Source organism: Eucyclogobius newberryi, unplaced genomic scaffold, assembly GCF_026437365.1.
Source record: "Eucyclogobius newberryi isolate DKJ021-1_F unplaced genomic scaffold, fEucNew1.0.hap1 SCAF_19, whole genome shotgun sequence".
NCBI classification, from domain to species: domain Eukaryota; kingdom Metazoa; phylum Chordata; class Actinopteri; order Gobiiformes; family Gobiidae; genus Eucyclogobius; species Eucyclogobius newberryi.
Window position 1 is genome coordinate 24,711,386 of NW_027315823.1, and position 25,989 is coordinate 24,737,374.

Genomic DNA, 25,989 nt, shown 5'->3' on the forward strand with positions numbered 1-25,989 from the left:
GATATTTTTAAACCCTTTCTTTAAAAGGCCTTGTTGTGGAGAGTGTCCTGACAGATGAACTGAAGACATGGCCCGATTTGCGGATTGACCTTCCCTAAGTCGATTGTTTGTTCCTCTCTGCTCAGTAAGAAAGGGATCGAGTTATATGATGCCTGGTAGTTTGCATACTTTCCTTGTTGAAAGATGATGCCAAACTGAGATGAACAGTGGGCATTAGCAGTGGAATACTTAGGACTTCACACCCGGCTGTATGGGTCTGTATATTCAATCAAAATGTGACACTCGATAGTCTCCTTTGTGCTACTGGGTTTGCTTATTAGGAAGAAATACAAATATAGCAGTCTCCTCCACAATGTTCTCTAAGAGGTCAGCTGCCTCCAAGTCTTATTTTGGGACACCCTTTGATATAAAACACATTATTCCTTGGTGGTCTTGGATTATCAAAAGGTCACTTCTATTTACTCAACAAGACAGGGGTCCCGTTTGGGATGGAGCGATACAAAGGCAGGACGTCAGTGTAGCAAAGTCCAATTTTGGTCTTCCACATCGATTATTTGATCATGAATTGTTATTGTATAGCCTGGATGTTATTTTATTTTTTATATATATATGAAAACACAACGACATACGTACGTAAATGTACAACGACCTAAATTAACAATTATTTATCTAGTAAAGTTGAAGCTGAGTTGGTTCATGCTCTCTGAACAGTGGTTTGTGGTTGCAGCAATGTCTCCACTTACATCTAACTACATGTTGACATAATGAGCACACGTGCTTAAGAGACACATGAACAACTGTAAGGGCACCAGACTGTCAGTAACATTATCACCACAAGCCAAAGATTTACAGTTGTGGTAACCTTAAGGTCTTTCCAGCAACTGTGAATGGTTCAATTTACATGCCCGTTACCTTCAGTTTAACTCCCCTAAAGGTGTGAAGTTTTAAATGTATTTTTCTCAAAACAATGAAACATAAAGACATGTTTGAAAATTAAAGGCTCATATTTATTGTTTCACACAGTCAAAAAGCACATATTTTATGACTTTTTCCTTCTTGTATTTTGTAAGTTTTCAGCTTACTCCTCGGCATCTTTACCCTTTAAAATTAAATAAAAAACCATCAGTAATTTCTTCAGACAAAAGCATTAGTATCATATCAATAGCATACTGCACTACATTACCCTGACAAAGTCGCGGCTCTTGGCCCTGAGCTTGTTGACCTGGCCTTCGGCGATATCAGCGCGCTCCTGAGCCTCCTCCAGCTCGTGTTGGACTTTCCTGTATCTGGACAGGTGGGTGTTGGCCTGCTCCTCCTTCAAATTGTAGAAAACAAGTCTTATTAGTCATACACTGAGCAGCCGCATGTATCACATGCCTTTGCACTTACAGCCTCCTCCGACTGCCGCTTGTATGATTTCACTTTGAGCTGCAATTTGTCCACCAGATCCTGGAGGCGAGCAATGTTCTTCTTGTCCTCCTCAGTCTGAAGGCGATCACATTACAGACTGTGTAAGACTAAAAACTGATTCCAACTGTATCCTTTTTAAATTGTTGATCAAAATAAACAAGCATGAAGCAGAAGTCAAACACAGCAATTGAGGTCTACATAACCACACCTAGTGATGACTATTTATAGCAGACATCTTCAAAATGTGTTTCAGTAGGTCAAGCAAGTCTTAAGATGGTTCTTCATGCCCTCTAGAGGTATCAAGCACACTCTACATCCACTTAACCAATGTTAGTTTTAAAATAAAAATATCTAATAATCTCTGCTAATGCAATTGTTGCATGTACCTGGTAAGAGAGTTCCTTCACTCTACGTTCATATTTGCGAACACCTTTAATAGCCTCTGCTCCTCTTTTTTGTTCAGCATCAACTTCAGATTCCAACTCCCGAACCTAATCAATGATGATTTATTATATTCAACATGATCTTATAATATTTCTCGTATTATGTTTTGTCAATTGTAGAATCCTTACCCTAGCCTCGAGTTTCTGGAGCTGCTTTTTGCCGCCCTTCATGGCCAGGTTCTCAGCCTCATCAAGACGATGCTGCAGGTCTTTCACAGTCACCTCCAGGTTCTTCTTCATCCTCTCCAGGTGAGAACTGGTGTCCTGCTCCTTCTTCAGCTCCTCTGCCATCATGGCAGCCTATTATGTCATCACATAAAATAAACAATAATATTTTATGTCCAGAAAAAAGCATTATTAGGTTAAAAAATGCAACAAACTTACGTCAGTGATTGCCTTTTTGGCCTTTTCTTCAGCATTTCTTGCCTCCTGCATTGCATCCTCCACTTCACCTTGGATCTGAGCAAGATCAGCTTCAAGCTTCCTTTTTGTGTTGATAAGATTAGTATTCTGGAAGTAGGTAGGAATAATAATTTTACCATCTGGAGTATTACTCGTACTGCAGGGGTGTAAAGATACATACATTGATAAAACACATTGATTGATTCATATAGTTCTCAGTCTGTGATATATTTAAAACATAATCAGCACATTCACATTTGACTAACCCTATACAAGGACATCCTTTCCTCTGTATGGGATATTGAATATTTGTAGTACAGTAATATCATATTGCAAGCTGTTATATCAGTTTATGTTTCAAAATTGCTATACTATTACCTGAGAGTGGAGGAGCCCCACGCGCTCGCTGGCGTCCACCAGCTCTTGTTCAGCCACTTTGCGGCTTCTCTCAGTTTGCTCCAGAGCGGCTCTGAGCTCCTCAATCTCAGCCAGCATGAGGTTGTTTCTACGCTCCACCATGGCCACCTGCTCCTTCATTTCATCTTGACCCCTGAGGGCCTCGTCAAGGTGCAGTTGTGCATCCTGTGGAAGACACAGTAACTTTATATAATGCAGTGTGACTGTTTTCACTTGAACAGATCTAGCACAAGCACCTTGAGCTGGCCCTGCACGTTCCTCAGTTGTTTCTGTGCTTCAGCAGCCTGCCGATTGGCGTGGCTCAACTGAACCTCCATCTCATTCAGGTCTCCCTCCATCTTCTTCTTGATTCTAAGGGCATCGTTTCGGCTCCTGATCTCAGAGTCCAAAGTGCTCTGCATTGTCTCAATGACTCTCTGGCTGTTCCTCTTGATCTGCTCAATCTCTTCATCTTTTTCTGCCAGCTTCCTGTCGATTTCACCCTTGACCTGAGTCAGTTCAAGCTGAACTCGGAGGATCTTGGACTCCTCATGCTCCAATGTAGCCTACAAAGTTAAATGTAGTTGAGTAGTTGAGTTTGAACAGACCCTCAGATTATATATTTACAATGAAGATGTAGACATTTATCACCTCTGCCTCCTCCAAGGCGGTTTGGATTTCTGTTTTCTCACTCTCTGCTGACTTCTTACCCTTTTCCAGTTCATGTATTGTTTTTCCTGATTCACCAAGGTGTTCAGACAAATCTGAGATTTCCTCTGAGAGTTAAAGAGAAATTCACATTATAAATTAATGATATAAATATATTTATATAATATATGTAATAAAGCCATAATGTAACATATGCTTTGTAGTGGCCATACGTTGCAGGTTTTTGTTCTCTCTCTTTAGAGTCTCCAGATGGTCCAGAGCCTCCTCATAGGAGTTCTTTAACTTAAACATCTCAGTGCTAAGAGATCGAACGTCTTTCTGAGCTCCCTCCAGTTCTGCCTGGCTCTCTTCATACTTCTGTTTCCACTCTGCAAGGACCTAAAACATTCACAAATCTGTCACTCATATCTGTTTTGCAAAAGTGCCCAATTCAGAACATCAGTAGGAACCCAACCTTATCAAAGTTTCTTTGCTTTTTGTCCAGGTTAGCGGCGAGAGCATTAGCTCTTTCCACATCAATCATCAGGTCTTCCACTTCACCCTGAAGCCTCTGCTTTGTCTTTTCCAGAGAGGCACATTTTGCATTCACAGCCTCAATGGATTCCTCTGCATCCTGGAGACGTTGGGCCAGCTTTTTCCTTTAAAGAAAGATTCATTCAAACATTAGGATAAGATGAAATGCCTGTGGCTGGACAATCTCACTGACTCACTTGGCTTCCTCCAGCTCCTCAGTGCGCTGAATGGCATCAGTCTCATATTTGGTTCTCCACTGAGCCACCTCACTGTTTGCCTTGGACAGTGCGCGCTGCAGCTCAGCCTTGGCCTCCTGCTCTTCCTCATACTGTTCTCTGAGCAGGTCACAGTCATGACGGGACGATTGCAGGCCGTGTGCCAGGGCATTCTTTGCCTGAATAAAAGCACAAATCATAGGTTTGCAATTCTCTCAAATGTATTTAATTTATACTGTATGCCATACTTTAACTTCCTCCTCAAGGTGTCTTTTGAGCTCCTCAATTTGATGGATGTAAGCCTGTTTGCCTCTTGTAAGCTGGGAAACAAGAGATTCTTTTTCTTCAAGATGACGACCAATCTCACCTGGTGAACATGATAAATACATAAAAAAGGTTATTTATGTTACATGCTTAATGTAACTACAAACTTGTTATGTCACACTTACCATTTTCTGTCAACAGTCTTGCTCTTTGGGTATTAATATCATTTAACGAACGCACATGCTCATCATTCTTGGACTTGATTTCACTTAGCTGATCTTCAAGTGACCGGCACATTTTCTCCAAATTGCCCTTAAAACCAATTGAGTATAATGTAAAATTACACGTACAAGTACCTAAATATATTTTACAACAACATTTACTTTAGATTTAGCAACAGCCTCCATGTTGCTTGTAAGGTCGTCAATCTCCATCTTATATTCACTTTTCTCCTTCTCTAGTTTCTGCTTGACCCTCTGGAGGTTGTCGATCTGCTCTCCCAGTTCAGCAACACTGTCAGCCTGCTTCTTGCGCAGAGCAGCAGAAGTTGCCTCGTGCTGCAGAGTGGACTCTTCTAAATCTCTCCGCAGCTTTTGAAACTCTGCCTCACGTTTCTTGTTCATTTCAATTTGAACTGAAGTGGCTCCACCAGCTTCTTCCAGCCTCTCACTGATCTCTTCCAGTTCCCTGGAGAGATCTGAGCGCTGTTTTTCTACTTTTGCCCGAGCAGCGCGCTCAGCCTCGATTTCCTCCTCCAGCTCCTCAATACGAGCCTGATGGCACATATCCCAGCATAGTTTACAATAACAATGGGGATGGTCATGACTTTAAACAGTTCATAGGAGACTCACCTGTAGCTCTTTGATTTTCTTTTGAAGCTGTACTTCAATTGCTTGTTCATCTTCAATTTTACTAAGAAGCTGGCTCATCTCAAAGTCTCTCCTTGAAAAGGAGTTTTAAAATCCAATTAGAAAAATAATCATCATCATCATCATCATTATAATCATCATCAATTAAGATATTTGTGAATCCTTACTTCTTATTTTTTTCATCAGACTGCTGCTTGTCATTCTCCAGATCCATGATGGTTTCATGGGCCAGTTTAAGATCTCCTTCAAGTTTTCTTTTGCTTCTTTCAAGATCCATGCGGAGCTTCTTTTCTTGCTCCAGAGAACCTTCAAGCTATCATAACCAAAATGCAACAAAGACTAAGTAATTTATGAACTCAACATGAATCATAATGGAGATAGGGTTCTCTAATGACGTACATCATCAACCTGCTGCTCCAGCTTGGCTTTAGCCTTAGTCAGAGTATTGACTTTGTCTTCCTCTGCCTGAAGGTCATCAAGGGTCTGCTGATGGGCCTCTTGGAGGGCCTTTTTCTCCTTGGTAAGCTTGACAATGGCTTCATCAAGAGAGGTCATCTCCTCTGTGAGGTTTTTTACCTAAAAATAATGGGTGTTTTAATGCACAATATGCACGTAATCCCAAGTGTTTGGCGCACAGATATGCAGTGCATTGCTGGTTAAATTTGTATAATAACTTACCTTGTTCTCCGTGGCATGTTTCTCCTTCTCCACTTTGGCCAACGTGAGCTCCAAGTCGTCAATGTCTTTTTTCAACTCGGAGCATTCGTCCTCCAACTTCCTCTTCTTTGCTGTCAGCTCAGCGTTGATCTCCTCCTCATCCTCCAGTCTCTCAGACGTCTCTTTGACTTTGGCCTCCAGCTGAATTTTGGATTTGATCAGCTGCTCACATCTTTCCTCAGCATCTGAAAGGGTTTCACCTTCCTAAAAGACCACCATAAAAAAGATGATAGATAATAATAAATAAGACAATTCCGGACAGTGGTAATATCTTGTATGTCTCGGACTATATATTTCCAAAACACCATGGTTAAACAAACTTCCATTTTAATGCATCAGAATACAAAAATCTTGGTAAGTGCAAACATAAGTGTCTGTCCCTGACAGCGGCGACCCCAGTGTACTACACGGTGATGGAGGAGGTAAGAACTGCACCATTATCTGGGCCGGAAGTTGGGATTTTTTTGAAGTCTCCTGAAGAATCATCTCCACTGTATTCTTACCATCATCTGCACTCAGCTTTTGTATCTTAGTGTGTGAGAGCATGATATGATATAACTTCAGGACTATGTCAGAACCACAATCCTGTGGTAATTAAGTCCATCGGAAATGATGGAGAAAGACTTTAAACTGACATGACTCCAAAGATGTTAGGGAGTCACCACATTTTTACAGTGTCAAACTAACAACAGACTTGTTCTGCAATGTACTTTGCCACCCAACTTTAAGTTTCAATATTGAAAACATGAGTGTTTATAATATACTTACAGACTGCACTTGCAATGCCAAGTCATTCTTCTCTTGGAGAAGAGTAACCATTTTCTCTTCCAGCTCTTTCTTTTTGGCCAAAGCTTTTTCAAGATCCTGTTTGGTCTTTTCAAAGTCCTCTTTCATTTGGGCCATTTCCTTTTCAGTTTCTGCACTTTTCAAAAGAGGCTTGATTTTGAAGTACAGCTTCATCCATGGCCAGGTTTTGACATTCATAAATGAGCGGATGTTGTACTGAATGGAGTAAATGGATTCCCTGAAACAAAAAGATAGATTTACATTTAATACGATTCAGCTACTTTGGTTGAATATTATAGAATCATTTTTCAAATCCTACCTCCTCTGCATCATCTTCATGAACTCCTTTCTCATGACATAACCCCTGCAGAGAGCCTGAGTCATTGTGACCAGCTGAACCAACTTCTCATCTCTCATCTCCTCCAGTGTACCCAGAAGCCCGGCTTTGAAAAACACCTATATTGACACAACACAACTAATAATAAGGATACCGGTGTACACAGTACAAGTGAGCTTGTATAATATAAACTACATGATACCTTTGTATGTCCAAATTTGTACTGAGTGTGGTCGACATCAATAGAGCCCAGGAGTTTCTCTGAGGCCTTTTTGTTGTCAATAAACTGTCCCTCTGGGATGACACTGGCATTCAATACTTTGTATCTGAAACATGTATGGGTTCAGTTTTTATTATTTGATTTATCAATAAATCAATAAATCAAAGAAAAAAGTTAACTACCTCTGCTTGAAGTCTCCATAGAGGACTCTGCTGGGAAAGCCCTTTCTGCAGATGCGGATTCCCTCCAACACTCCATTACACCTCAACTGGTGGATGACCAGGAAGTTCTCCATCAGACCTAAAAACACAATATATATTATCACATGAGAATACTATTGCTACTTATGGGTTTTCTCAGTAATCATGTATTAGGCCTACCTGGAGTCTTTGACTCATTTGGAATCAAACAGCGCACAAAATGTGGATGAGTGCATCTTAAGTTGGACATCAATTTGCCAAGATTTTCCTGAAAGATTTCATAATATTATTATTGGCTAAATACTAACGTATTAAATGTAAGAAATATATTTTACTTACCCTAAACAGAGCTGACACGGTCTGAAATGAGCCACCTTTTTTCTTGCCACCTTTTTTTCCACCTCCCTCAGCTGTGGCATAAAAAAGACCAAATAAGCACAAATAATAACTTTTAATTAAACACAGAACTTATGATAAATATACATATTATTGTATCACAATAAGCACAAACGTCTAAAAAAAATTGTAATTTAATGATGATGATGACATTTCTAGAAATTACTGTTCTGAAGTTTACCTTCAGTTCCGGCATGAGATGCATACAGAAGGGCCAACAGCTTGATTGGGGACTTCTGATAGAGCTGAACCACTGAGTCGTTCAGAGGGTCTTTGTTCTTATCCAGCCAGCCCGTCACGTTGTAGTCCACAGTGCCAGCATAGTGCACCAAAGCAAAGTGGGCGTCAGCTTTACCCTTCGCTGGCTTTGGTTTCTCAAAGGACTTGTTTTTACCAAGATGCTGGTCATACAGTTTGTTTTTGAAGGTAGTGTCTGATGCCTTTGGAAACATACACTCCTCTTCAAGGATGGAGAAGATTCCCATTGGCTGGTAACACAGTAATGATGTAATGATGCAATGTAAAGTATGTAAAAGCTTTAGTATTATTATTTAATGAAATACCTTCTCAATAAGCTCAATGCAGGCAGCCAAGTCCATACCAAAGTCAATGAACTCCCATTCAATGCCTTCTTTCTTGTACTCTTCTTGCTCCAGGACAAACATGTGGTGGTTGAAAAACTGTTGCAATTTTTCATTTGTGAAGTTGATGCACAGCTGCTCCAAACTGTTATACTAGAAACAAATATAATGTTTTTTGTTTTGTTTTTTAATTCAACCTGGCTGAATAATTTCAACAATATGTATGTTCAACACTATCTTACATCAAAGATTTCAAAACCGGCAATATCCAGGACTCCAATGAAAAAGTTCCTTGGTTGTTTTGTATCCAGCATTTCATTGATGCGGACAACCATCCACAGGAACATTTTCTCATAGACTGACTTGCACAGAGCGCTCACAGCATTGTTGACCTAAAAATAAAACCATCTTATTATGTAATATTATAATCATTAAAAAGTATAAACATACACTTGCAGAGTTCAGAGTTACCTGAGGAACTGTCTGGCCCTTAACCACCATTTCATTGCCAACCTTGACTCTTGGAGAACACAAAGCCTTGAGCATGTCAGCAGAGTTTAGGCCCATAAGGTAAGCTATTTTATCAGCCACTAATGGTTTGGGGGAAAACAAACAAACAAACAAACAAACAAACAAACAAACAAACACGTATGTAAGAATAAAACAACTAACACTAAACAATATAATGACATAGAGCTTACCTTCTGTGCCGTCAGGCTCGGCCTGTTCCTCTCGTTGCTTCTGCTTAAACTTCATGTTCCCATGATGCATCACAGCACCAGTCAGTTTGTAGATGCCAAATTTTTCCTCAGCAGTGAACCCCAGAATATCGATGGCAGTCTGCTTAAAAATACCAGGTTAATGTGCTTCATAGGAAGTGATGAAAACAGATTTTTGTGCATTTTCTCACATCAGTAGCGATGAATTCTTCAACATCATTGATACTCTTGACTGTGATTTCTCCCATACTGATCATGGGAAAGTCATAGGGGTTTGTGGTGATCAGAAGAGCATCTGAAAATAATTCAAAATCAATTTGTGGTGAATTATAAACAAACTAATTTGAATTATTGTGACAATATCTGACCTAGAAGTTCAGGTTTGTGTCCTGTGGCCAGCTGGTAGAAGATGTGGTAGCTCCTCTCAGCAGACAGCTGGAAGGTCACTCGAGACTTCTCCAGTAGATCTGTAAAACAGTAACAATGTGTCAGGATTGGGTTGTATAAAAAACCTTAAATCTGTATGCAGAGTCTCACATGTTTCAATATCAGCTGAAGCTAACTTTCCAGTCGTCCCAAAATGAATTCTGATGAATTTACCCTATTGAATAGAAATACAAAATGTATTAAAATGAAAAACATGATTTGTAATTTGTTTGCATACAAATGACCCTTACAAAACGAGATGAGTTGTCGTTCCTCACAGTTTTGGCATTACCATAAGCTTCCAGCAGTGGGTTTGCTGCAATGATTTGATCTTCTAGCGACCCCTGTGTATAATCATACATTTAGAAGCACTTCAACTGTGTTGCTATCATATTCTTAAGTTACACACCTTCATCTTGCCTTGAACAGCAGTCTCTGCCTTCTTTCCTCCAGCCACTGCGATTGTCGCAAAGTACTGGATGACACGTTTGGTATTGACAGTCTTTCCAGCTCCGGATTCTCCGCTACCAAAAATCATTGTCATTAATATCATTATTTAATCATTTATCTTATGACTTCTTTGCAAAGCATGAATTTTCTTATACAATGGAGAAAACTATGAAAACTCACGTGATCAGGATGGACTGGTTTTCCTTGTCTGTAAGATATCATGCATTTCTGAGTAATGGGATGTTGTAAACTGTAAATACCTTTTTCACAGAATAAATAATACCTTGGAGCATGAACTGATAGGCGTTGTCAGAGATGGAGAAGATGTGGGGTGGAGCCTCCACTCTCTTCTTCCCTCTGTATCCTGACACAACCACTGAATCATACACTGGGAGCCACTTGTAGGGGTTCACAGTCACGCAGAACAGCCCCGAGTAAGTCTGTCAGGACCAACAGCAAAAACAGAGATAAGACGAGTAGAAGTTTCTTGTTTATGAAGTGACAGCTTCACTCACGTAGATCATCCACGCTGCATAACGCTCTTTGAGGTTATAGAGCACAGAAGGCTCACTCAGGTGGGTCATCATGGCCATGTCCTCGATCTTATCATACTTTGGAGGGTTCATGGGGAAGATTTCATCCTCCTTTACAGTCAGAGTCTGAAATGGATAAAATAAAATTGCAGTTGCATAAGATGGCGAAATTTCATTATTATGCAAAAGTTAGAGGCCTACCTTTCCACCCTGAACTTCAACAGTAGCTTTGCCACCGTCCCTCTTTGTAAGTTTTCCCTTAAGATACATCTCTTTGGGCTCAGTCACAAAGAAGGCTGTCTTTGCATCAAAGGGAGTGTTCTGAGCCTCAATCCGCTCCCGCTCTGGTTTGCGAAGATATATGGCCGCAGGGCCAAAACACTCCATTTCCGGGTCTCCAGGCATGATGTCCCTTTAGTGTAGGAAACCTGTAAGTATACATAGGATATAAATGTATAGCATAAAAATAATATAATAATATTAACCCTAACCCAATAATAATTGATAATAATTGATAATAACATCAATGTACAAGTAATTATTTAGCTGTTTTAAAGCATTTAAATGAATGCATGGTAGGCAATACCTACCTAAGCCAAACTCTATCTGCAACACTGAAAAAAGAAAATGGGAAAATCAGATTCCTGGAAAAATATCAGATGGTAGAAGCAAAGGTTTTGTCCTTGCCCCGTAAAAAACAAAAACAAAAAGAACAATTTGAGACTTACCTTTGTTGGCAGCCTGTCAGTCCAACACTTTGGAGCAGCATAGCAGGGGTTCTTTTATAGCAAAGATTTAGCCCACCACCCATAACAAGCCCTCCTGTTTAGGGCATAGGGCTCCTTTAGACAAATGGTGTCAGATGGCATGTGGGCCTCATCCACACAACTGGTGTCATAATAGCCTCTATTATCATTAAACAATCATTAGAGGAAATACTACACCACAAAACACAAATCGGCAAACTAACTGTTATGTCCACCATTTAGAGTACTGTATATGAGAGCGCAAGACAGAATCAATAGGTTTTTGTAGCATATTATTGTAGCGACAAAATATTAGTCATGATCAAGTTTAGACATAGCCAAGTGTTTAGCGGAGGTTATTTTAAAACTCCATTATAGGGCATTACCATTGCGCCTTTGCTGAAAAAGAAAGCTGAAACCAAAGATGATATTCTCCTGGGGTGCGATTAAGTTCCGATAAATGAGGATATTTAATATGTCTGGCCTTTTACTATCATCATATTAGGGCCTAAAGCAAATATAGCCATGAGCTTTTGAATTCCCTAGTCTGTTATTTTTGCAATTGTTGACAAATTCATTGCACGGTTCTGTTGATTAACACCACATTTAGTTGGGGATCATATTACAAGGACCTTTGGTCCTTCCTTTGCAATACAACTTGTTGATCAGTAAGGCTGGTTTTACATTTTTTACTTTTAATTAAAAGATTGTAAGTATAGAGTATTTTTAGTATATTTAGTTTTGTTGACTTCATAATTTCTCTTGGACACCACTGGTGTAGCTGAAATCATGCAAGAAACTCTTTATAAAACAGTGTCGCATTACTGGGAAGTAGTTATTTATGTAAATTACAGTTACAAACAAAATATGCAGTGCTTAGGAAGAGAATGTAACCTTCATCTTAATGAAGGTTGAATGTGCTAAAAAAAAAGAGAAGATAACTCTTATCCAGTCATTCTCTTGAGTGTTGTGTTTGCAGATCTATACATCAATATATAGCAGACATAATTTAATATCTGGACATGGAGAATGGAGAAAGTGTTTTAAATACACTTTGCTTTCACAATGATGACCAATGAATGAAATGACAATACCAGACCACTTCTTTACATTGGAATATTGAAACATAAAACTGTCAGTGTGGCATAAAAAATGTTTAATGTTGAGTATTTAGATAAAACGAGAACATTATTTTCTCGTTCAAGTTTTAACGTGAACATTGTTTGCTCAAATCCCTAGATGCAAAGGGCAAATCACAGGGGCGCAATCTGTTGACAATCTGCAGGAAAAGCCAGGTGCTTCATTCCATTAAAAAGGTTGCATATTGAAATGCAGTGTAGGTTGGAACGTTTGAAAAATTGCTGAAAGCAACATGTATGTACAATTCTCATTTCCATGCGCGTTCAAGGGTGACATTGACAACAGGCGGGCCTTTAATCCCACAGATTGCGCACCAGATTACGCAGTGCTTTTAGGGGCACCACCAGCCTGACCGGGCAGTTTGGATTGAATGACAGAATTGGCTATTTGTGGAGCAGCTGTATTGTTCTTTTTACCATTAAACGTGGAGCATATACAGTCGGCCTACTGTCTTTAGTTATCATTTAAACTAACTCTAGGACTCCAAAGCGAGTTAAAAATGCACTCGGGATCCACTGTACACAGACGCAGACAAATGAGGGGCAAAGCTGGGACTGGTGTGCATTCCACATCAGTATTCATCAATCCACAAGGAGCAAAAACAGTCTTTAGATGATGAAAATCTGCATCAGGCGAAAGCCAAGCAAAAGTGGTTCAACTTCTTACAAATGTCTAAATCATGTTTTCATAAATGCAACAGAAAGCATCAATAGTTTGCAGCCTGTACTGTTTATAGAGCCTTGATCTGATCTGCAGAATTACAAGAGAAGAGCTGCGAGTGACTGCGAGAGCATGGGCGGAGCAAGGAAATTTAGGGACTGTGGGGGATGGGATGTAATTTGATTATATCTAAAATGCACCAGAATACAGGAAATTATATCATCTCCAGACCCCTTTAGGATTGTGATTCAACCAATATATAAAATGTAATTAAATAGCCTATATAGAGAGAGAGAGAGAGAGAGAGAGAGAGGGAGAGAGAGGGAGAGAGAGAGAGAGAGAGAGAGAGAGAGAGAGAGAGAAAAGAGAGAGAGAGAGAGAGAGAGAGAGAGAGAGAGAGAGAGAGAGAGAGAGAGAGAGAGAGAGAGAGAGAGAGAGAGAGAGAGAGAGAGAGAGAGAGAGAGAGAGAGAGAGAGAGAGAGAGAGAGAGAGAGAGAGAGAGAGAGAGAGAGAGAGAGAGAGAGAGAGAGAGAGAGAGAGAGAGAGAGAGAGAGAGAGAGAGAGAGAGAGAGAGAGAGAGAGAGATTTAGAAATATCATTGGTATTTTTTAACAAGTTCGAAGGGGGTTGGGGGTGTGGGGGCACCACTGAGCATTTCTGCTTAGGGAACCCAAATGGCTAGCAGCTCCAACACATTCACAAAATAAAATTAAAATGTTCTGGTTTTAAAACAATACTTTTGACAAAAAACCCTGAAAAAATATTTACCGTTCAGTTCTACGTTTCCATAGCTGAGCCACAGAACAGGTTGTTATTATAAATAGTAAAACAGATTAGGTGGCATAAGATGCGGCAGTAAAATGTGACTACTAAATACATTCTTGTAATACCAGTTTGAAACAAGTAGCAAATATGGCAAAACTATAGAGCAGAACATGGGGCATAAACAAATTTCACATAATCATTTTTAATGTGATGGGGCCCAACATTACCATAAAGAAAAAAATCAAACCTCTAAAAAAACTGTCTGATTTCAGTCTCACATAGTAGGAATTCACCGGTAGTGATAAGTTGTAATTCAGCAAAACAAAGAAGTTGAGAAGGGACTAACTCCTGCTGCATGTTGACGCCTTCACAACTTGAGGGTCCCTCTGGTGTTTATAAGATGTCAGTGACCTCCTTAATGTTTACACATTCAAGATGGTCTTTAGCGCTCCTTGGAAGTGACAGCCCTATTTATAAACCAGCAGTGCTCTCTGGCGTAAATCTTTAGTGTCACTCTAAACTGTTGTTGAATTAATACTAATGTTTTAATACATTTTTATTTTGTTATCATGTCAAATATCAGATTAGTATACAAGCCAGGTTCACTGTTTGTGTGGGTTTGAGTCTGGATAAATTAAGAAATACAATGTAAGTCATGGTTGAAGGATAGAGGAGATAAAAATAATACGAGCTATAGGGTCCTGAGGCCATATGGATTCATTGCGAGAGCCGAGTGGTGTATGGATAATCCTGTCCTATAACTCCAAAGTCACCTCACACTTTCTTACCTCACAACCTAATCCCATGAGTTTACGGATGAAAAAGGTCAAGCCATCCAGGCCACCATCTATGGAGAACTAATTTTAACATTTACGAGACCATTAAGCAGACACACAAATGGAGAACAACCATAAAAAAGGTTTGTTATATATGAATGTTAGAGCTACACATATAAAAAATTAAATAAATTTACTAAAAATGAATGTTTGACACAAATTATTATTTTTAGTTCAGTCTGCAAGCAATGCCCTGAATTATTTGACTCAACAAGTGAACAATAGATAAGATAAAGACATGTACTTACGATGGATGTTACTACTTGTATGTATCCAAGACTGGAATGTTACTCAACAATCACTTTGGTTTGTTATCTACAAGCAGTTGTTGCTGCTTGACAAATGAAGAAAGGGACAGAGGGAGATCAAAGACCATAAAAACACAATAAGCCTCTTGGGCGTTCGGTATTTGCCTTGTGGCTTGACCATCAACACAAGGCTGTAGCTATATTTGAGTTTTGTCCTACTATGACTGCGCAGTGATCGTTTAACAAATATTTATTGACGACAGAAGCTCATTATATCATAGTATAATCACTTTAGGTATTGGTCATCTTATTTGCTGAAGTTCACAAATTTTCTAATAGAAACATTTCTCAAGACCTATCCCAAATATTTGCACTGCATTGTTATGACCATTTGAGGTTATTTTTAAACGAAAAAACACCAAATACTTATCTTAAAGGAAGCTGAACTGGCATCCGTAACTCAGTGGATCTAGATTTAGGGATTGTCTCAGTCCCTCTTGTGTATCCCTTAAGTGCAAGAATAAAAGCAGCTGTTGGCACTGTTGTGGGGAATAATCCCCTGGCAATCCTTTCTTTTCTTCAAAGCTCTTTGGCATGCATTTCATTTTTAACAATTTCTGACCTGTAAAGACTCTGAAACTGTATATCAGTGACTTTTTAAAACTTCTCCAAAGGATTGCGAGGGAAAGGGTTGAGCCAGGCGCATAAAGTAGCATTAGTCACACTTTTGGATTGTCCATAACCACTGAAAAATGTATTTTTAAGGACAGATTGTCACCTGCGTCATGTTCTCTTAGAAAAAATAAATAAAAAATAAGATCACATGGAAGAAAAATACAAACATATACAATTACAACTCAAACCAAATATTATTCAGAAACAATAAAAAAGGTTGCTAACAAATGTGAGAAAACCTAGAATGCATCTATCCATTTACTTGTTAGAAAATGAATGCTTCATGTGGTCAGGCACAAAAGACATCTAATGAGTGACAGTTCAGAGATAAGGCACAATGCCAGACAATGCCCAAACTGAGCTGCTGCATGTGATTGGCTCCTTGTACTGTATAAAAAGACAGCAACATAACCTTAACCAAGGACAATAAACCAGCAAAGGTGAGTTTCTCTGCAAGACAACGATTGAGACCATTCACATCTCACAATTAAAATTTAATCTGTTTCAGAGTGAACTGAAGGTTGCCAGGAAAAAAAAAAACAGCTCAGTGGGTGTCCTACAGGTAATTACAAACTATTGCACAGTAAAAGAAGAACATGTATTGACCAAACAGTTGTTTTTTTATTTACAGTAAAGCAGCACAATGGGAGATGCGGAAATGGAGTGCTTTGGCCCGGCGGCCGTATACCTCCGGAAGCCAGAACGAGAGCGGATAGAGGCTCAGACCACCCCATTTGATGCTAAAACAGCTTACTTTGTGACTGAGCCCAAAGAGATGTACCTGAAGGGGAAAATCACCAAGAGAGAGGGAGGAAAAGCCACCGTCGACACACTCTGTGGGAAGGTGAGACATTGAACTATTCAAGCAATGAACCTATGATCTTTTATGAAATAATCTATTTAAAAAGTCAATAAATAAAGCAAAAAAAGAACAGATTTAAAATACTTAGTGTTTTTTGCAGACTCTGACTGTAAAGGAGGATGAAATCTTCCCCATGAACCCTCCAAAGTATGATAAGATCGAGGACATGGCCATGATGACCCACCTGAGTGAGCCTTCTGTGCTCTATAACCTCAAAGAGCGTTATGCAGCGTGGATGATCTACGTGAGTGAAGCTGTCACTTCATAAACAAGAAACTTCTACTCGTCTTATCTCTGTTTTTGCTGTTGGTCCTGACAGACTTACTCGGGGCTGTTCTGCGTGACTGTGAACCCCTACAAGTGGCTCCCAGTGTATGATTCAGTGGTTGTGTCAGGATACAGAGGGAAGAAGAGAGTGGAGGCTCCACCCCACATCTTCTCCATCTCTGACAACGCCTATCAGTTCATGCTCCAAGGTATTATTTATTCTGTGAAAAAGGTATTTACAGTTTACAACATCCCATTACTCAGAAATGCATGATATCTTACAGACAGGGAAAACCAGTCCATCCTGATCACGTGAGTTTTCATAGTTTTCTCCATTGTATAAGAAAATTCATGCTTTGCAAAGAAGTCATAAGATAAATAAGTTAAATAATGATATTAATGACAATGATTTTTGGTAGCGGAGAATCCGGAGCTGGAAAGACTGTCAATACCAAACGTGTCATCCAGTACTTTGCGACAATCGCAGTGGCTGGAGGAAAGAAGGCAGAGACTGCTGTTCAAGGCAAGATGAAGGTGTGTAACTTAAGAATATGATAGCAACACAGTTGAAGTGCTTCTAAATGTATGATTATACACAGGGGTCGCTAGAAGATCAAATCATTGCAGCAAACCCACTGCTGGAAGCTTATGGTAATGCCAAAACTGTGAGGAACGACAACTCATCTCGTTTTGTAAGTGCTTTGATTCATTTTAAGTTCACAGTGACAGCGACTTGTTTTAATTATTTTAGTAGCAGTTAATAATAACATGGTCATTCCATGAATAAATGCTTTCGATTAATAGTTGTATCTAAATGTATAATTTGCCTTTTAGGGTAAATTCATCAGAATTCATTTTGGGACGACTGGAAAGTTAGCTTCAGCTGATATTGAAACATGTGAGACTCTGCATACAGATTTAAGGTTTTTTATACAACCCAATCCTGACACATTGTTACTGTTTTACAGATCTACTGGAGAAGTCTCGAGTGACCTACCAGCTGTCTGCTGAGAGGAGCTACCACATCTTCTACCAGCTGGCCACAGGACACAAACCTGAACTTATTGGTGAGGGAAACTTTTAGATTATACTGGTACATTTTTAGTACTTTCTTGTAATCAATTGTTATTTTTGCTTCTCACAGAGGCTCTTTTGATCACAACCAATCCCTATGACTATCCCATGATCAGTCATGGAGAAATCACTGTGAAGAGTATTGATGATGTCGAAGAATTCATCGCCACTGATGTATGCACCTATCTTTTTTGACGGATATCAAAATGATTTTGTGAAATATCTATTTATTTATTTCCTTATTTATTTGCTTTTACTTGGTCTACCATCAAAGACTGCCATTGACATCCTTGGTTTCACTGCTGAAGAGAAGGCTAGCATGTACAAACTGACTGGTGCTGTGATGCATCATGGGAACATGAAGTTCAAGCAGAAGCAGCGAGAAGAACAGGCCGAGCCTGACGGCACAGAGGGTAATATGATTGTTAAAGAATATTTGTGTATAAAACAAAGTAAACAGATCTTTAATGTTTATCTTTTCAGTGGCTGATAAAATTGCCTACCTCATGGGTCTTAACTCAGCTGATTTACTGAAAGCACTCTGCTATCCAAGAGTAAAAGTTGGGAATGAGTATGTGACCAAAGGTCAAACAGTTCCACAGGTAGGAAACAAAAATGGCTGCTTTCAAACTAGACGGATACAGAAGAATACAGAACACTAAATGTTATGTATGCACTGTATATCATGAAGGTCAACAACTCTGTGAGCGCTCTGTGCAAGTCAGTCTATGAGAAAATGTTCCTGTGGATGGTTGTCCGCATCAATGAAATGCTGGATACAAAACAGTCAAGGAGCTATTTCATTGGAGTCCTGGATATTGCCGGTTTTGAAATCTTTGATGTAAGATTATTTTGAACACACACATTGCCTATAATCTATAGCAAAGTTGTGTTTTTCCCTAAAATATACTTTTGATTGCCTTCTAGTATAACAGTTTGGAGCAGCTGTGCATCAACTTCACAAATGAAAAATTGCAACAGTTTTTCAACCACCACATGTTTGTCCTGGAGCAAGAAGAGTACAAGAAAGAAGGCATTGAATGGGAGTTCATTGACTTTGGTATGGACTTGGCTGCCTGCATTGAGCTTATTGAGAAGGTATTTCATTAAATAATAATACTAAAGCTTTTACATACTTTACATTGCATCATTACATCATTACTGTGTTACCAGCCAATGGGAATCTTCTCCATCCTTGAAGAGGAGTGTATGTTTCCAAAGGCAACAGACACTACCTTCAAAAACAAACTGTATGACCAGCATCTTGGTAAAAGTGCTCCATTCCAAAAACCCAAGGTTGTCAAAGGCAAAGCTGAAGCCAATTTCTCCCTGGTGCACTATGCTGGCACTGTGGACTACAACGTGACGGGCTGGCTGGATAAGAACAAAGACCCTCTGAACGACTCAGTGGTTCAGCTCTATCAGAAGTCTCCAGCCAAGCTGTTGGCCTTTCTGTATGCATCTCATGCCGGAAGTGATGGTAAACAATATTGTGAATGTTGTGTGTAAGAAATGATCAAAAAATACATTTCATCATAAAACATGTTCTGTTAACATGTATAAAAGAGCACCCGGTGTATTTATTTCCACATGTTTATGTCTCAGCTGAAGGAGGAGGTGCAAAAAAAGGTGGCAAGAAAAAGGGTGGTTCATTTCAGACTGTTTCAGCTCTGTTCAGGGTAAGTTTTAAATTCATAGTTTTACTTTATTTTTGTATGTTAAGAAATAATAGCAATGCTACATTTTCAGGAAAACCTGGGCAAGTTGATGACAAACTTAAGATGCACTCATCCACATTTTGTCCGCTGTTTGATTCCAAATGAGTCAAAGACTCCAGGTTGGCTGAAAAAGATAGCAATAAAGGAAATTGCCAAAGGGATTCTATGAGAGAATAACAAAATGATCTTATTAGGTCTGATGGAGAACTTCCTGGTCATCCACCAGTTGAGGTGTAATGGAGTGTTGGAGGGAATCCGCATCTGCAGAAAGGGCTTTCCCAGCAGAGTCCTCTATGCAGACTTCAAGCAGAGGTAGTTAAAAAAAATGTATGATTTCTTGAAAAGCCAAATAACAATAAAAACTGAACACCTATATATGTTTTAGATACAAAGTATTGAATGCCAGTGTCATCCCAGAGGGACAGTTTATTGACAACAAAAAGGCCTCAGAGAAACTCCTGGGCTCTATCAACGTCGACCACACTCAGTACAAATTTGGACATACAAAGGTAGAAAAGAAGAAAAAAAAATAGAATGCAGCATTTTAAAATATTGAGGTAACAGAAAGGTGTGTTTCAGGTGTTCTTCAAAGCTGGATTGCTGGGCTTACTGGAGGAAATGCGAGATGATAAACTTGCTATTTTAGTGACTATGACTCAGGCTTTATGTAGAGGTTTCCTTATGAGGAGAGAGTTTGTTAAAATGATGGAGCGCAGGTATGTGTAATTCACATTTGGCTTATATTTGAAATGTTACATTTTTACTGAGATAAAATTCAAAGATTCTATAACTCTGTTTAGGGAAGCCATTTTTGCCGTTCAGTACAACATCCGCTCATTTATGAATGTCAAAACCTGGCCATGGATGAAGCTGTACTTCAAGATCAAGCCTCTTCTAAAAAGTGCAGAAACTGAAAAGGAAATGGCCCAAATGAAGGAGCATTTTGAGAAAACCAAGGTGGACCTTGCAAAAGCTTTGGCTAAAAAGAAAGAGCTGGAAGAGAAAATGGTTACTCTTCTCCAAGAGAGGAATGACTTGGCGATGCAAGTGCAGTCTGTAAGTATGCAATATTTTGAATGTATTTTTTGAATGTGCGACCAATAATATTACTGACAGCACATTACGTACCGCCCCTAACACAATTAGGAAGGTGAAAACCTTTCAGATGCAGAGGAAAGATGTGAGCAGCTGATCAAATCCAAAATTCAGCTGGAGGCCAAAGTCAAAGAGACGTCTGAGAGACTGGAGGATGAGGAGGAGATCAACGCTGAGCTGACAGCAAAGAAGAGGAAGTTGGAGGACGAATGCTCCGAGTTGAAAAAAGACATTGACGACTTGGAGCTCACGTTGGCCAAAGTGGAGAAGGAGAAACATGCCACGGAGAACAAGGTTTAGATTGTACTCAAAAGGTGATGTAAAAGTATGAATGCATATTCATCTTTCTATTTTACAGGTCAAAAACCTCACAGAGGAGCTGGCCTCTCAGGATGAAACAATCGTCAAACTTACCAAGGAGAAAAAGGCCCTCCAAGAGGCCCATCAGCAGACCCTTGATGACCTTCAGGCAGAGGAAGACAAAGTCAACACTCTGACCAAGGCCAAGACCAAGCTGGAGCAGCAGGTTGATGATGTACGTCATTAGAGAACCCTATCTCCATTATGATTCATGTTGAGTTCATAAATTACTTAGTCTTTGTTGCATTTTGGTTATGATAGCTTGAAGGTTCTCTGGAGCAAGAAAAGAAGCTCCGCATGGATCTTGAAAGAAGCAAAAGAAAACTTGAAGGAGATCTTAAACTGGCCCATGAAACCATCATGGATCTGGAGAATGACAAGCAGCAGTCTGATGAAAAAATTAAGAAGTAAGGATTCACAAATATCTTAATTGATGATGATTATAATGATGATGATGATGATGATGATTATTTTTCTAATTGGATTTTAAAACTCCTTTTCAAGGAGAGACTTTGAGATGAGCCAGCTTCTTAGTAAAATTGAAGATGAACAAGCAATTGAAGTACAGCTTCAAAAGAAAATCAAAGAGCTACAGGTGAGTCTCCTATGAACTGTTTAAAGTCATGACCATCCCCATTGTTATTGTAAACTATGCTGGGATATGTGCCATCAGGCTCGTATTGAGGAGCTGGAGGAGGAAATCGAGGCTGAGCGCGCTGCTCGGGCAAAAGTAGAAAAACAGCGCTCAGATCTCTCCAGGGAACTGGAAGAGATCAGTGAGAGGCTGGAAGAAGCTGGTGGAGCCACTTCAGTTCAAATTGAAATGAACAAGAAACGTGAGGCAGAGTTTCAAAAGCTGCGGAGAGATTTAGAAGAGTCCACTCTGCAGCACGAGGCAACTTCTGCTGCTCTGCGCAAGAAGCAGGCTGACAGTGTTGCTGAACTGGGAGAGCAGATCGACAACCTCCAGAGGGTCAAGCAGAAACTAGAGAAGGAGAAAAGTGAATATAAGATGGAGATTGATGACCTTACAAGCAACATGGAGGCTGTTGCAAAAGCTAAAGTGCTCATTTTATTATTGCAGCCATTCAGTGGTATATAGTAAACTAATAACTTCAGTAATTATTGTTACTTAATTTCAGATTAATCTTGAAAAAATGTGTCGCAGTCTTGAGGATCAACTCAGTGAGATGAAATCCAAAAATGACCAAAATGTACGACAACTAAATGACATTGGAGTTCATAAAGCTAGACTGCAGACTGAACATGGTATTTTTGTCATTTAAAAGGCTTTTCAATTTGTAGTGAATTCTACTTTAAAGAGGTTGTCTTACGTATTAAATAAATCTTTATTTTCCAATAGGTGAAATCAGTCGCCAGCTGGACGAAAAAGATGCTTTGATTTCACAACTGACCAGAAATAAACAGGCTTACACTCAGCAGATTGAGGAGCTGAAGAGGCATTTTGAGGAAGAAGTTAAGGTACCTCTACAGTGGTAAAAATGAACACTGAAGAAATTAATTTGCAATTTACTAAAAATGTATCATAGGCAAAGAATGCCCTGGCACACGGCCTGCAATCGTCCCGTCATGACTGTGACCTGCTCAGAGAACAGTATGAGGAAGAGCAGGAGGCCAAGGCTGAGCTGCAGCGCGCACTGTCCAAGGCAAACAGTGAGGTGGCTCAGTGGAGAACCAAATATGAGACTGATGCCATTCAGCGCACTGAGGAGCTGGAGGAAGCCAAGTGAGTCAGTGAGATTGTCCAGCCACAGGCATTTCATCTTATCCTAATGTTTGAATGAATCTTTCTTTAAAGGAAAAAGCTGGCCCAACGTCTCCAGGATGCAGAGGAATCCATTGAGGCTGTGAATGCAAAATGTGCCTCTCTGGAAAAGACAAAGCAGAGGCTTCAGGGTGAAGTGGAAGACCTGATGATTGATGTGGAAAGAGCTAATGCTCTCGCCGCTAACCTGGACAAAAAGCAAAGAAACTTTGATAAGGTTGGGTTCCTACTGATGTTCTGAATTGGGCACTTTTGCAAAACAGATATGAGTGACAGATTTGTGAATGTTTTAGGTCCTTGCAGAGTGGAAACAGAAGTATGAAGAGAGCCAGGCAGAACTGGAGGGAGCTCAGAAAGACGTTCGATCTCTTAGCACTGAGATGTTTAAGTTAAAGAACTCCTATGAGGAGGCTCTGGACCATCTGGAGACTCTAAAGAGAGAGAACAAAAACCTGCAACGTACGCACATTTTGTCCTATTGTATTTCCTAATGGAACAATTAGAACTGTTTTAACTCAACCCTTTTATTGCAGAGGAAATTTCAGACCTCACTGAGCAGATAGGTGAAAGTGGAAAAAACATTCATGAACTGGAAAAAGGGAAAAAGATTGTAGAAATAGAGAAGTCAGAATTACAGACTTCACTTGAAGAAGCTGAGGTATGATCTATATTCAGATATCTAAATACAATATATACAACAATAATCTTTTATCTTTATTCTGCACAGGCCACTTTAGAGCATGAGGAGTCCAAGATCCTCCGAGTTCAGCTTGAACTGACTCAGGTCAAGGGTGAAATCGACAGGAAGCTGGCAGAAAAAGATGAAGAGATTGAGCAGATCAAGAGGAACAGCCAGAGAGTCATTGAGACAATGCAGAGCACTTTGGACTCTGAGATCAGGAGCCGAAACGATGCCCTTAGAATCAAGAAGAAGATGGAGGGAGACCTGAATGAGATGGAGGTTCAGTTGAGCCACGCCAATCGGCAGGCTGCTGAAGCACAGAAACAACTGAGGAACGTGCAGGGCCAGCTCAAGGTGCTTGTGCTAGATCTGTTCAAGTGAAAACAGTCACACTGCATTATATAAAGTTACTGTGTCTTCCACAGGATGCACAACTGCACCTTGACGAGGCCCTCAGGGGTCAAGATGAAATGAAGGAGCAGGTGGCCATGGTGGAGCGTAGAAACAACCTCATGCTGGCTGAGATTGAGGAGCTCAGAGCCGCTCTGGAGCAAACTGAGAGAAGCCGCAAAGTGGCTGAACAAGAGCTGGTGGACGCCAGCGAGCGCGTGGGGCTCCTCCACTCTCAGGTATAAAAACATTCTGTTTATTACATATTTTCCAATCAATGAGGATCCATGTATAAATTCAAACTATTTCTTCTTTAGAACACCAGTTTAATCAACACAAAGAAGAAGTTAGATGCAGATTTAATCCAGATTCAAGGAGAAGTAGAGGATGCAGTCCAGGAATCTAGAAATGCTGATGAGAAAGCCAAGAAGGCTATCACTGACGTGAGTGTAAAACAAACTTTATTTAAAAGACTCACCTTTGTTTTTGAAACAACGTTCATGAATTGTAAATGTATTGTAGGCTGCCATGATGGCAGAGGAGCTGAAGAAGGAGCAGGACACCAGTTCTCACCTGGAGAGGATGAAGAAGAACCTGGAGGTGACTGTGAAAGACCTGCAGCATCGTCTTGATGAGGCTGAGAACCTGGCCATGAAGGGCGGCAAAAAGCAGCTCCAGAAACTCGAGGCTAGGGTAAGGGAAAGATTAAAGTGGTCCCTATAGAACACTTCCTCATTAAAACCTAACAAACATTAATTTGCTTGTTTTCATTAAAAGGTCAGAGAATTAGAGAGTGAAGTTGATTCTGAGCAAAGACGCAGTGCTGAAGCCATAAAAGGAGTGCGAAAGTTTGAAAGACGAGTTAAGGAACTGACCTACCAGGTGAATTTTATTTTGCACAAGTTAAAACAGCAATTTTACATAGTTGTAATACAAAGATATTATATGTTTATTTCTGATTCCCCCATACACTTAGACTGAGGAAGACAAGAAAAACATCAGCCGACTTCAAGATTTGGTAGACAAGCTTCAGTTGAAAGTAAAAGCATATAAAAGACAATCTGAAGAAGCAGTAAGTAAACGTGCATTATTATTTCCCAGTTTAATGGATTGGTCCATGTTTGACTAAACTGTGAATAATGACAGGAGGAGTCCGCCAACACTAACCTGGCCAGACACAGGAAGGTGCAGCATGAGTTGGAGGAGGCTCAGGAGCGCGCTGACATTGCTGAATCCCAGGTTAACAAGCTGAGGGCCAGGAGCCGCGAAATTGTCAGGGTAACTAAAACAACCAAGCACAACCATATTTAAGTTTTCCTTAACATTGCTCTTAATACAACTTACATTTTCTGTTTTTAGACAAAAGAAGCAGAAGAGTGAAGAGAGAAAAACCCTGGATATAAAGATACATTAACTAGATGTTCATAAAATATGCATATCTTGTTATCTGGTAAACTATAAGTTGAATAAAAACACATTGGAAGCATCGTTTTGTGTTACTAATTCATCTTCTAATCAGCAACAATATTGTCTGGTGTACTAGGCTGCAATTAGGCATAAAAGTTGCAGGTAGGATTTATATTCTGGTTTCTTTGCTGTTTTAAAGAAAAGGTATAGCCAAAGAATTTAGTAAACACAAAGCTAATAAAAAGATATTATGAAACAGTAAAGCAACCCTTTCTCTTTTGTTGGGACCTTTGGAGCCACTTTTTTTTTTTTTTATCATGTTCACACTAAATATGGAGGATTCTTGATGATACACAAAACATATACTTTCCAAAAAGTAAAAAAAAGAAAAAGAAAAAAAACTATCTTGGTCATTATAACATTATTTACAAATGTATCCTCTTTATCCCACAGTTATTTCGCCTTTTATGGGACTGTGACATGGAACTATGATATTATCATGGTCTTTGGGTGCCAAGGCAGGTAGTCTAGATTAGATTTAGCAGGTAGGTGTCCTGGCACATATCTGATCTAGGCTATCAAATATTAGTTAGAGTTAATATAGTTTAGAATGAGAATTAGATTTAGTATTTCAAATCTGCATTGGTTTAACACAAGGCTAGCTGAAGGTTCTGTGGTGTGTTATGTCACAATACGTGATAACGCCATTATTTTGTGAAATGATTGTTATCA

The 25,989-nt window shown here is 39.6% G+C and overlaps 2 protein-coding genes across 2 annotated transcripts; one reads left to right on the top strand and one right to left on the bottom strand.

Annotated features, from left to right (window-relative positions):
• Positions 1 to 985: 985 nt before the first annotated feature.
• LOC140365800 (myosin heavy chain, fast skeletal muscle-like) lies at positions 986 to 10,974 on the bottom strand. Its single transcript, XM_072452361.1, has 39 exons — positions 10,748 to 10,974; positions 10,529 to 10,672; positions 10,297 to 10,453; positions 10,194 to 10,221; positions 9,973 to 10,087; positions 9,815 to 9,907; positions 9,675 to 9,738; positions 9,506 to 9,604; positions 9,329 to 9,432; positions 9,120 to 9,258; positions 8,890 to 9,008; positions 8,661 to 8,810; positions 8,401 to 8,571; positions 8,019 to 8,325; positions 7,781 to 7,851; positions 7,622 to 7,709; positions 7,424 to 7,541; positions 7,224 to 7,347; positions 7,004 to 7,140; positions 6,667 to 6,922; positions 5,860 to 6,102; positions 5,581 to 5,757; positions 5,349 to 5,494; positions 5,164 to 5,254; positions 4,696 to 5,085; positions 4,498 to 4,624; positions 4,297 to 4,415; positions 4,031 to 4,227; positions 3,775 to 3,958; positions 3,533 to 3,698; positions 3,303 to 3,427; positions 2,909 to 3,217; positions 2,634 to 2,837; positions 2,238 to 2,363; positions 1,983 to 2,153; positions 1,797 to 1,901; positions 1,390 to 1,485; positions 1,184 to 1,315; positions 986 to 1,099 (listed from the first exon to the last, which is right to left on the bottom strand). The coding sequence occupies exons 1-39, from the start codon at positions 10,949 to 10,951 to the stop codon at positions 1,079 to 1,081; spliced, it is 5,817 nt and encodes a 1,938-aa protein (XP_072308462.1). The 5' UTR covers positions 10,952 to 10,974; the 3' UTR covers positions 986 to 1,078.
• Positions 10,975 to 16,238: 5,264 nt separating this feature from the next.
• On the top strand, positions 16,239 to 25,337 carry LOC140365801 (myosin heavy chain, fast skeletal muscle-like). The gene is made up of 39 exons (XM_072452362.1): positions 16,239 to 16,460; positions 16,579 to 16,722; positions 16,798 to 16,954; positions 17,030 to 17,057; positions 17,165 to 17,279; positions 17,345 to 17,437; positions 17,580 to 17,643; positions 17,714 to 17,812; positions 17,890 to 17,993; positions 18,094 to 18,232; positions 18,303 to 18,421; positions 18,511 to 18,660; positions 18,747 to 18,917; positions 18,993 to 19,299; positions 19,425 to 19,498; positions 19,569 to 19,656; positions 19,732 to 19,849; positions 19,923 to 20,046; positions 20,117 to 20,253; positions 20,338 to 20,593; positions 20,684 to 20,926; positions 20,991 to 21,167; positions 21,254 to 21,399; positions 21,497 to 21,587; positions 21,666 to 22,055; positions 22,135 to 22,261; positions 22,356 to 22,474; positions 22,543 to 22,739; positions 22,812 to 22,995; positions 23,072 to 23,237; positions 23,312 to 23,436; positions 23,506 to 23,814; positions 23,886 to 24,089; positions 24,168 to 24,293; positions 24,373 to 24,543; positions 24,628 to 24,732; positions 24,827 to 24,922; positions 24,997 to 25,128; positions 25,210 to 25,337. Exons 1-39 carry the CDS (start codon positions 16,260 to 16,262, stop codon positions 25,228 to 25,230), a joined length of 5,817 nt encoding a protein of 1,938 aa, XP_072308463.1. The 5' UTR covers positions 16,239 to 16,259; the 3' UTR covers positions 25,231 to 25,337.
• The last annotated feature ends 652 nt before the right edge of the window (positions 25,338 to 25,989 follow it).